General features: G+C 40.0%; 1 protein-coding gene across 13 annotated transcripts in view; it reads right to left on the bottom strand.

Annotated features, from left to right (window-relative positions):
• Window positions 1-4,542: 4,542 nt before the first annotated feature.
• ZMYM2 (zinc finger MYM-type containing 2) overlaps window positions 4,543-12,050 on the bottom strand; it is a 92,962-nt gene continuing 85,454 nt past the window's right edge. For 6 of the 13 annotated variants that reach the window (XM_035903747.1, XM_035903746.1, XM_035903754.1 and 3 more), the window contains 4 exons: window positions 9,558-9,672; window positions 8,301-8,552; window positions 7,798-7,918; window positions 4,546-5,381 (listed from right to left, as the gene is read on the bottom strand). In XM_035903747.1, the coding sequence (XP_035759640.1) occupies window positions 5,189-5,381; window positions 7,798-7,918; window positions 8,301-8,552; window positions 9,558-9,672 (681 nt within the window). In that variant the 3' untranslated portion in view covers window positions 4,546-5,188. Of the gene's footprint in view, window positions 5,382-7,797; window positions 7,919-8,300; window positions 8,553-9,557; window positions 9,673-12,050 lie in introns of all 13 variants that reach the window. The other 7 variants (XM_035903752.1, XM_035903753.1, XM_009648308.2 and 4 more) reach the window with 4 other exon arrangements.

Raw genomic sequence — 12,050 nt, 5'->3', positions numbered from 1 at the left:
CAGCGATTTAACTGCATCCTTCCCTACTTGGATTATGCACATGCAAGTGTGCCACGACTGCTGTATCAGTGCCTTTACTCCATGAGGACAACTGGTTCTTGGGTGAGGAAATACAAATATTTCCCAGATATGTGCATTTGGAAACACCAACATACTGATATCCTGAAAATACAACTAGCCGGACTAAGCACTTTTAAAAATGTACCTCATTTCCATGTCCTCTGACAGCACACAGCAGTCACTGGGTGAAATCCTCCGAGCCAGGCTCTGCGGGAAGTTGGAATGGGTGACAGAAGCTCGGAAGGGATCATCAGAGCATGAATTAAACCCGTGCTCCTAAATCCCGTTAACTGCTCAAAATGCCAATCTTTTCTGTCCCTTCTCTTTGAGCGTTTGCTCGCTCTCCTTGCACACCAATACCACCTTGTCTAGTCACCATCACATATCTATCTATCTGTCTGTCTGTCTCCCTGAAGCTCTTTACTATGTTAGTATCCCGCTCAAATCCTTTCTGGTATTTTGCCTGTGAGAACTGGGGTGGGGAAAGGGGAGGATTTTGTAAAAGTAATATTAAGGTGCAATTATGCCTTATTAAGGGATAAGGAAGAGGTGGAATTTTAATCTCAGCTCCTCCCATGCCCAAGGCTTATTTTGCAACCAGTCACAAACTTGGCTCATGTTGCAGTCACACATTTTCTGTCAGAGACCGACAGCAAGAAACTTTGAAGCAAACTGACGGCAAAGGAAAGAGCACAAGAGATGCCCTGAGCGCAGGTTCTGCCCTGCCTGCAGGGAAGCGCTGCCCGCCAGCGCCCGCCCGCAGCGAGCTGGGGTCCTGCCAAGGCAGAGCCGCTCGCCAGAGGCTGCCAGCTCTGACCTGAGTAGCACAACGAGCAGGCACTAATCCCCACATAATCTCTGTATGTCCGTGAGACGCCTGCTGTGCTTGTGGGTGTCCAAAGAGATGCCTAATTAGTGCTACAGACACTAACACCAGCCTAAGTTTTGAAGCATGTGTCCCGTTACATGCTGGTTTCAAGCATCCATGCCATGGCTCATATGCTGAGGCTTTCACGTTTCAATATTTCAAAATAAAAAGCTGCTAGACGAAAGATATATTTCTGACTTGAGAAATGGGAAATTGCCACGATTAACCAAGCCTGTGGGGACAGCGTGTCCAGCACTGCAGCCACATTCAGGCCCCTCACACGAACCCTACGGCTTTGCTATAACCCCAAACTAAGGGTAACTCAACCTTCAGTGCTTCCAAAGCATCGTTAGGATTTGCCATTATAACCCGGAGAGTCACATATGAGCGTCCAACACCCTTTTAAATCTTGACAACTTCTTGGCCTGAAAACACTTTGAATTTCAGTTTTATTGAGATTCCCCATACTCGGTGCAAGAGGAATCAAAAAGCTCCCACTCCACTTGCCTTGTGTCATACTCCATCTTACATGTAACCCATATCACATAATGCACAACAGAGTGGAACGAACTGAAAAGGGAATGTTCATCAAAATAGAAATTAAAATACTTAACTGCCCTTCCTAACAGTAACAAAAATGGGAAAGTATAACAGAAAAAAACCACTTCTATACAATAAAAAAAACTCAGCAAAAATGGAAATGGGGAGAGTGCCTACCACCACTCAGGCCTTCGCCCTTCCATCCCGCACACCTCCTCCCTTTGAGCCTGCAAGGTTTATGGGCCACCTCTCCTGCTTTCCCACCTCAGCCTCTCACAGGCCATAGCCCTAGATACTAAGAAAACAAATTTTGCTGCATTAGAGAGTGACACTGAACATTTTGAAGATGATTAGTATTATACACATTGAAATTACTCCACAACCACCTTTTGTTCAATAGAAATCAACTGTTATAATTTACACTTAGTTCAGTAATCGCAAAAAGCTGCATTTTCCTCTATGACTGCACACAATTATTTATAGAAAAAAAGATGACTAATAAGGCAAGCTTCTTTTCTGAAAATTGCATTAATTTTTCACTGTTTCTCACACTGAACTATGTTTTGTATGCAGTTTGCCTACTGCTGCTGTCTAATTTCCTTAGGATCTTGAGGCTACTGCTTCACCTGTGAATTGTTCAGAACTGGATCTCAAACGGAGGAGATGCAGAGCACATGCTGGCACCATCGCAGAAGTCAGGAAAAATCCCGTCTAGGCCGGACGGCGTTGCCAGCACCGCCTGCAGGGCTCGGTGCAGGCTGAGCAGCTCAGTCCCCGCTCTGCGTCTCTCAGGCGAGCTGTGCCAGAGCTGAGGGGATGGCGGGAACAGCCCCGCTGCCGCTTTGCACCCTCCGAAGGCGGCGAGCGAGGGCAGGCTCCCGCTACGTATCACTAGTTGGAAGCACTGTGTAGAACAGGGCATGATACGTTTTCCTGCACAGCAACCTGCAGGTAACTCAGTGACACTGACCTGATTCTAGTCCAGCTCCTGACAGTTCTTACAAAGAAAATGGTATTTGCCCCAAATTCCTAATTATCATAAAATTGTGTGTCTTTATTTTTTCAGAACTAAGGCCTTTTATTGCATTTTGCATCACCATTCAAATTTAGGAATAAAACGCATACATTGAGCCATGATGCACTCTTGACTGCAATATCCCAGCAGTTTACAACATTCAATCTAAACACACTGAAGACTTGAAAACATTATTGCTGATGATGGAATAGCTTCATCTTCTGGAATAAGCTGTTTTCTTGACAACCATCTTTATATTTCCAACATGGATCTACATGAAAAATTCTCGTTTCAAAACCTAACTTCAATATTTTTACTGATATGTAAGGTGAATCTTGGGTAGATGATGGGAGGAATTTAGTGTAATAATGTGATTTCTGATAAACTTCAGGGAGAATTAATAATTTTCTAATGGCACTGAAAATGCCCGTCTGTTGTACAGCATGCCATATCAAAACCTGACCTTATTATTAAGGAAATAGCTGTAATCTGGTTTTGAGAACAAGAATTTAAACTCTGTTTAAGACAAAACACTCAACACACACAATTAACTTTAGTCCTGATCTAGGGTACTTTAAGCTTCACGTCAAAAGTTTGTAGTTTCACAAAAGCGTGTTTGTAGTTAAACACTGTCCTCAACAGGGAGGGGATTAAAGCCCCTGCTGAAGGACTTGAAGTTCTGAACTAAGGAGAAGGGGCTACAAGTGATCCTTACTACTATTTATAAAAACCCTGAAATGTATGTTTAGATGAAGTATTTCAAGTTAAGCACATGATGCATTTCAGGCAGGTAATTAGTAACGATGATTCTATACATAAAATCTAAGTAATGGTCAAGTCAGGTGTTCAGCTGGAGAGGCCAGAACAAAACCATGATGACGATTTCCGATTTTATCACTTTTATGTACCGTGGGCACATTCTATGGCTGTTGCTTGAAAAAAACAAGCGTTAATGAACTAAGTTCTTACGTACTTACTCACGAAGGGAAAAGAGCATTGAAGCTGTTCGTGATCTACTGACTGGTGTTGCGTAGTATTTCTTGATTTCACAGGAAGGGTAGAATCAAGAGAAAAAAATGAAAAATTAAACACGTACATCTCCATCTGCTTTTGAAATAGTGGTGTATCTAAAGTGAATATGTACTCATGGACACACAAGAATAGCAGAAATTTAAATAAACTTGCTTAACAAAACAAAGCAACTGAAGCTTTATTTCTCTATATAGAAAGAGGTGTCCCTATGTGCATTCTTTTAAGCTAAGGAAAATGAAACAGCCATGCAGCCCTTGAAAGAAATAGATCTTAAGGTGGTAATATATATACACAGAAAGTTTCCCCTTTAGTAGATGATTCCTTTCAACAGATGCTTAATGTCATTTAGGAGAGCCAAACTTAGGATTACTTGATAGTAGAATATTGTACTACATTTTTTTCAGTACAATAGCAAAACCATTTCATGAACCACCATATTGCTCACATCAGTTAAACAAGAGCAAGTAACAAAACTTAAGCAGCTAAATGTGTATCTGGAAATCAGACTCCTTATGCAAAGTAAGCACAATGAAAGGATATAGAACAAATGAAAGGACTTTTCTTCAAAAAAATTATCTTTCAACTTTCTGCAACTTCACATCTCATATGGCTTTTGAATGGAGGCATTAAGTTAAAAGAATCTTCCCACCCATAGTCAAGTATTGACTGTATTTAAATACAGCAACACAAGGACAAACAAAAGTTAAAAATTTAGCATACCATACTACTTTATGTAATACAGCATTAAAATCCCTTTTGCTAAGGCTACAAAGGACAGATTTACAGTAATATGAGGTACCGGCATTATGGTCGGAGAAGTAAAGGAAGAAAAGAATTATATAGCATTGTCATCAGACATTTCTTTTCTCTTTTTCTTTTTTTCATTTTGTTTTTTTTTTGAGGGGTTTTGGTTTTTACAAAATACATGTCTTGATGACCACATGCTTTAAGCTTATATTCATTTATTTTTTTATATATATATATTTTATTTGTAGGGGCAATTGAGAGAGAGTCACAAATAAGGAAAGGACACTAAGGTTTTAATAAGGGCAACAAAAAAAATGTTTTCACCAGAATAGATTCACATTACAGTACACCAATATTGACAGCATTCTCTTTTGTCTATTTTTGGTACAGAAGATGGAATCTCTCTACATAACCTTATAAGGCTTCAGTAACTAAAAAGTAAAAAACCTATTAGTTTACAATTTATTTAAAAATTCTGAAAGACACAGCAACTTCTAAACTTTAGTAGTGCTACCCATACACAACCATCTGGTTTAAGAACCCATTAAAAGAGCCTCCTTTCAAGGGAGCTTCCAACAGCAGAGTTGTGCAATACGGATGTCTCTTACTACAAGGGGAAAAAAAAAATTACACATGGCACATTCTCATTCATATTTTGCAATGTAAAAAGTTACAAACATACCTAATCAAATAAATAATAAAAAAAGAATCTGAAATGTGTTTGTTATGTATCCTAAAACCACTACGCAGAATAATGGAAACTTTCACTCACAGACTATTTACATGGTAATACCCAGGTGAGGGTACACACTGCTACAAAACTCATAAAACAAAGGGTAAACTTGAAATGTTTTCCATAGTAAAGGTCTAGCAGCATGACTATATCTAATGCTGTTTGTTTTCTTGACGGTTTTTGGAAGTGTGTTTTAATCTATGTCTTCATCCAGTTCATAATTGTCTTTATCATAAATATCTTTTACTAAAAGAACCCGTACGAGCATATTTTCCAAAGTGTTGCGGTCCAGTGAAGTGGCAGTGTACCAGATGGGGCTCTCTGCAGAGACAGAGCACTCTGGTTGCAGATAGAACATGTCTGTCCTCTGATTCAGATTCTGTGGGCTACAAAGGGGGAAAACGCAGGGGGTTAGAAAACCAGGACAAAACAATATGTTAGCACTTCTGACATCTTCTGTAAACAAAACTCTGTACTTAGGCAAGTTACAAAAAGAAGATTAATGGCGAGAAATGTGGTTCAAATTGGCTTTGTTCCTAGAGCTGTGCCGGGTCTGGCCAAGCCCAGCCAGTCCCGCATCCTCAGAACAGCCAAAAGCAGATGCCTGGGACTGAGTAAGCACACAGGAGACCACAGACTCTTCCAGCTTTCCAAAATTTGCAGCTCCAGGACTTGCTAAACCAGAAAGTACTTTCTATCCATTTAGAAACCCCTGATCAACAGATTTGCAAAGAGGCCCAACACTGACACCAGTAACTGCTTGCACCACAGGCTGATGCAGCTATCTTTGAATACAGAGCCTGGAGTTCCCTTGAAAGTCAAGGAATGGTAGTTCTGAGAGATGCACAGAAATAAAAGCTAAAATTCCTTTTCCTCCTATTTTACTTCAAGGGTTGGTCACTATAAATCTTACAGTCCTTCAATTCCTGACCTGCTATACTTTGGAGTTCATACACATGCTTGATCTAGCTCAGACGTATCCTCTAAGCCACTAGAGAAGACCCCTCAAGAAGATTCTGGCATTTTGTCTCTTCAAGCAAGTCTCAGAAAATAATTTTCAGTTCTGTACATACAAGTGCTCACTCATGCTCCGTCCTTCAAAAATCCTGCAGACTTCAGAGGTCAACTGTATTTCAAGCTTGTTTGGTAAAAATAAGAATTTTTACCAGCTTGTCTTCCCACACTAGCTGATAAAATTTCAGGTGTTGCTCTTCACCTGCTGGAGTGAATGTTGGCTTGTTCTACTCTCTCACATAGGTCAGATTAAGAGTCAGATAAGAAGGCAAAGTATGATAGTTTAAAATATTCTAATAATTTAAATATTTTAACTCCCTTCCTACTTTTTTGACAAGCCAGTGTTTTTATAGGAACAAGCAATGATATAGTGCTCATAGCTGTGAATGAGAGGATCCTAAAACTTCAGCTGCAACTGTCCACTGACTGCCAAGTATATTTCAGACAGTTAGCATAGCCTTAAATTTAACAGCAGCTTTTAAAGTGTTAAATATTTTAATAAAATTATTTCATCACAGATGCGAGGTATATGTTACTAGAATTGGGACCAGGAGAAGCAGTCTACTGCTCTCACCAGCAGTGGTGACCAATATCTGTAAGAGAGCAGGACTTGAAACCACAATATAAACAATGCTCCAAATGGGTTTAAGTGCATTCTCTTCCCCAAAGCCGAGATGTTTCTAAGGAAAAAGAAATTGTTTGTTCTCTCCCCGCTACTGGCTGTGTAACTCAGTTCAAAAATCCAGCTTCAACTTTTAACGATATATCCTCTCCAAATCATGACAGTGGACAGTGCGAAGGCAACCCTCCCGCCCCCCAACAATCAGAATTAACTGAGTTTATGAAAAACAGGTGCTTGCATTAACGACCACAAGTTACTCTTTACCTGTTTCTCTCTATAATATCACATACTTGCTCTTCTGCCTACATTGTGTGTAAGCTCTTTCTTCACTTCTACGAATAATATGCTGTTTCCTAACACGTTGGGTCTCATACTTCATTTGCCTTATCATGTTGTATATACAATGTGATTTTATGTCTTTGGTATCACTTGCTTTTATTTCACTTCGAGTTACATAAAATCTCCATTAAAATAAGTTGCTTGAATGGCTGTTCCAATTAAGGAAAACTATTTCCCATGAAATCCTGTTTTCAAACACTTCCAAAACACTTAGCTGCTAAATTGGTGGGTGGTTTGTTTGGTTTGGGGTTTGTTTTTTCTTTTTTGAAGAGTTGCCTAAGCTTTTTTTTAATGTATGAATTTCTGTGCAGACTGGAAGGAAACAAGCTATTTCTAAATGCTGGGTTACTGTCAGTAGTATTTTTCTCTACTACAAAATATTTTAAACATGCATTCAAACCAGGTATCTCAAAAGCATCTACATTTCAAATTCCTGATAACAACGTTAAGCAAATCCATTGTCTCAAGCCAATTCTTACTGAAGAGACAGGGACCTCACAAATGAAACCCTCAGTAGCAAAACCTACCAGATCCCTTGCTGGTAATTCTCCGCAGAGATACTTGGTGTTTCCAAGAAAATTGAATCATACTGTCATTACCAGATGGAGTCCTTGACAATTAACACTGAAGTACTCTGCTGCTCCCACACTTTCTGCATGTCTTGTCCAGATACAGAACTGGAGATTGCAATGCTTTCATTTAGCTATTTTTCAGAAGATCTCAATCCATTCCCTTTGTTTGAGTCCCTTTCACGTTGCATCAAAGCAGTTCCCTTCTGTACCTGGTCTACTCTACACCACTTCTGCATTACTCCGTAGCATACGTACCTTTTAGACAGATAGCACTCAAACATTTTCACAGGGCATCTAGCCGGATCAGACGTGTTTTCAATTTGTTCAAATACTGGTTCATCATCTTCATGTTTCCTTTTTCCAGTAGTAATTTTATCTTTAAGAAGAAAACCAACAACATCTAAGCCATAATTTGAAGTTATTTTACATTTTTCAGCAAACATCCCAGAGTGGGCAGCCCACCAAGCACTGCAGTGCAGTCACCACAGCTATAAACATCTGCAAACTGGAAATGCAACCCACAGCCACAACAAAGTCACCGCATTTAGCATGGAGACCAGTGGGCTCAAAGGGACCATTTAATGCAGAGACCCTGTAGTCTCCACGATCCATACGCTCCGAATAAAGATCCTGGAGTCAAGAGCTGCTAAACTTTATGCAAAGGCAGACCTCTGGCTCCTGGCAAGGTGCCCAGATACCCCTCAGAGGAGCGCAATGTGGATGCTCCTGCAGTACTTATTTTGGAACTGCCATAGTACCTTCACTATCAGCTCTGCACAGGGAAGACACTTGATATCGAAGACAAGCTTTGCTTTCCATTGTTAGAGGATTTTTTTTCCACTGTCTAAAAACAGTGCCAAAAGAAAGTCTTAAGTGCTGCTCCACTGTTTTCAGGCCAAAATATTTAGTGTTAAAGTAGAACAGAGTATTCAGAAGAGCAACCGGTGAATGTGATCCTAGCTGTTTAATTCTCCAAAGGTAATCTTCTTCAACTCGAGAGAATATCGATCCTTCAGAAAAAGAAGATTAGAGAAAATACAATGGATTAGCCCATAAACTGTCCAGGTGCAAAAGAATCAAGTTTCTGTTTACTGTAAAATTTAACAAAATGCTCATGACAGAAGCCTCTAATAAGCATATTTAATGATATTTCCACACCTTCAAAACCCCCTCTTAAAGACGCAGACACTCACTGTTTCAGGAAGAGTCAATGGGAAATATCAGTATAGGCAATTTCACACAGAACACATTTCTGTTTCATTACAACAGCACTGCTTACATGCAGCTCCCTCATGTTATTACATAAAAACAGATGTTCAAGGGGCTAATCTTAGTCCCTTTATAAAAAGTGTATTTTTGAGTTCATTTTATTCTGCTCAGGCAAGGCCTCCAAATAGCTATACCTTCTTCTTTCTTATTGCTAATGGATACCTCACTTGGAAAGCACTCCTGGACCACATCAGGGCATGGGCAGGACCCTATACAGAGGCTCTCCAGAGCTATACTGAGAAAAGCCAGTATCAAGAAGAGAGAAGAAAGGGGCTGGTCAGGACAAGCCCTCCCTCAAGAGAGGACTGTGAGAAATCCTCCTGAGCAGAAGGCCCATAGCAGAGTCCTCCCAATCCATCTGAGAAAGACTAAAATACATAGCTCATTCACCCTACCCACACATAGCCTGCCTGCTTCCCATCTGGGAAAAAAATGGGCGAAAAAATAAACTCAGCTCAGGTAGAAAGTACAGGTTGAAGAGCAGCTGCTTATTCTAACTTTCTCTCCTAAAAATGGATAGTCAATTTAAGATTAACAGGCAGTGGCAAAATCAACTCTTGCAGCATGGATTACCAAGAAACAAGACAATAAGAACAGGTACAGTCTTAACTGAGCTCTTAGACGAGATCGTTATGATTTTTAATCAATTACTATCTCAGTACATAAAATGTTTGTATACACCTACATGCTTAAGAATACAGAACTATTAAGAGATGAAAAACATACATGACCAAAAAGAATATTACCATCTGGAAGTATGCTTGGCTGCCAACTTCTAAGGATTTTATTTAATTCCTGTTCAAACGTCTGGTAGATTGGATCAATAAATATGTTGTCTTTTCGATTACTTCCATATAAATACTACAGAAAAGAGAGAGACAGACAATATTTACAATTCCAGATTAGAACAAATCCTGTGCTATAGGGTCCTTTCTCAGTACAATGCTTGCGCTTTTATAAAAAAATCAGTATCTAAAAATAAATCAATGACACTTTTCCAATATTTGGCAGTTAAAGTTACCTCCAATATAAAGTACACTGTAAATTTCTAACTGGATATGAATCATAGATTAATTACAATGCTAACATTTTTCTCTAAAATTTGTGTGCAATATTGTGTTGGTGAATGGGGAGTCAAAAAAGAAACAACTAGTTAATCTTTTCCTCCACCTAGGTCTTCAAAGGAAAAAAAAAATGTAGCAAGAACCTGCCATTTTAAACATGAACTCTGGACACTGACAAAAGAACCTTCAACACACAAGTGGGAGCAAAAAAAAAAACCCCATTTATTTGTGGTATTGATATGCAGCAGTGCAAGAAAAATGATGGGATGGTGCAAGGCGCCTGCCTGTTCTGTGATCTAATTATCTGAACCCTCTTGACCTTACAGACAGAAACTCTTTTGAACCTTTACCAAGCATTAATGGCAAAGGGCTATACTGGTATTTGACATTATCCTCTCTGGAGACATTTCTAAGAAACGGAGGATTGGCTTCTTAAATTTTCCACTTCAGTGTTATCTTTGCGGGAACAAGCCTGTTGTTAGTGAATACAATAAAAGTGACAGACACACAAAAAAATGTACTCACTTCTGGAAACGGCATCTATTTCTGTACACATACTTGAAATAACATTAAACACAGCACTCCTTTATACTGCATGATTCAGCGTATCTGGACCTTCCTTATCTTTGCACTTAGTTTCATAATAAAGAAAAATGAATGAATACGCTTCCTAGAAGTCTCCAACACAACATCTTCGTTTAGGTAACTATTTCATACGATGTTTAACTAATTCTTCAAAGCAGAGTATTCTCCCAGATGTGCTTGTTTCTACATATATCCGTTTTGATTTGATTTGATTTTATAAAACTTCTAAACCAGACAATGCAGCCTACTCAGCCTACGGAGCAACCTGATCTAGTTAGTGGTGTCGCTGCTCACTGCAGGGGGGTTGGACTAGATGACCTCTAGGGGTCCCTTCCAACCCAAAACATTCTGATTCTGTGATTCTATGATAAGCTTCATGGGGTTTGCCCCTCTGTTCCCTGGCACATTTTTCCGCCATGAATTTTCTTTCTCTCTGGTTTGTGTTAAACACACTGAATGCTGGCAGGGAAACTGAAACTGAACTGAAAACTGGTTCAAAACCAATTCCCACACAAACCTGAGAGAACTCAACTAAAAATATTTCTGTTTCCTGGTTCAGAATAAGTGTTTGGCTAAACCCTGACATTCCCAGTAGAAACCTGTGAAGCACCCCAGACCCTTAGCACCGCAGGGTCTACAGAACAATGATGTCATGTTGCAGTCTCCCCTGCTACACAATACCCAACACATACCTGCAGATGTCCATTTCCACACCATAACACTGTGCTCTGATACCCTACAAACACTAGAGAGGGCAGGATTAGAGGAGCCCCACCGAAACTACAGAGAACGGGAAGGAACCTGACATACCTCTGAGTCCTGCAGTGGAGAGCAGGCTGAATCACTGCCCACAGCACCTTCAGACAAACATCTGCCAAGCCCCATCAGCCTGAATTTTGCCCAAACAATCCATTATTACACGTGCAAAAAAACTAACAAACAAAATCCCCAATCTGTACTGGGACAAAGAGTGAAGGCCACAATGCAGCAGGGGAGCGAGGCCAGCTAATACCTTCTCTTAGGTGAAACCTTTCCACTAGATGCCCACCTGAGCATGCAACCACCTTTACTTTTAAGTGTGATATGTTTCAGGACCAGTACGTCAGAGTTATCAACACCATTATTGAACCATTGCTGTCTGGAAGCAGGGCAATTTCAGCTGCAAATGAACTTGAACTGAGAAAATGTACTGGTTTGACTGTGGAACTAGTTTACTGGAACAGATTTTCCAGGTGCTTCCTTTAAGAAAAACAGTTATTTTACAAAGTCAAAAAAGCAACTTAAGACTTGAAGACTCCTGAGCACAGGAAAGTCCCTGTGCTCAAACCATATTACACCCAGGAGGAAAAGCTCCGACCTAAGCCCATACATAGCCACAGTGAGCACAGTAATTCTGGTGGAGGGGGCAAAGTGCTCTTTTTCTAACCTACGGCTTCCATGTTCTCTTCCTTTGAGGAGAAACTTACTCAAAATTAGAAAAATATTGCTCATCTTTGGCACAACTTTATGCTTAAATGGCATCGTTTATTCTCCTCTGAGCCCCTTCTGAGTTAAACAGAGCCAGTATCTTTTATGCAGTAGCAGACGATT

The sequence above is a fragment of the Egretta garzetta genome, unplaced genomic scaffold, assembly GCF_000687185.1.
Source record: "Egretta garzetta isolate BGI_Z169 unplaced genomic scaffold, ASM68718v1 scaffold401, whole genome shotgun sequence".
Classification (NCBI taxonomy): domain Eukaryota; kingdom Metazoa; phylum Chordata; class Aves; order Pelecaniformes; family Ardeidae; genus Egretta; species Egretta garzetta.
The sequence above is the reverse complement of the archived record's forward strand: the minus strand, read 5'-3'. Positions and strand labels throughout refer to the sequence as shown.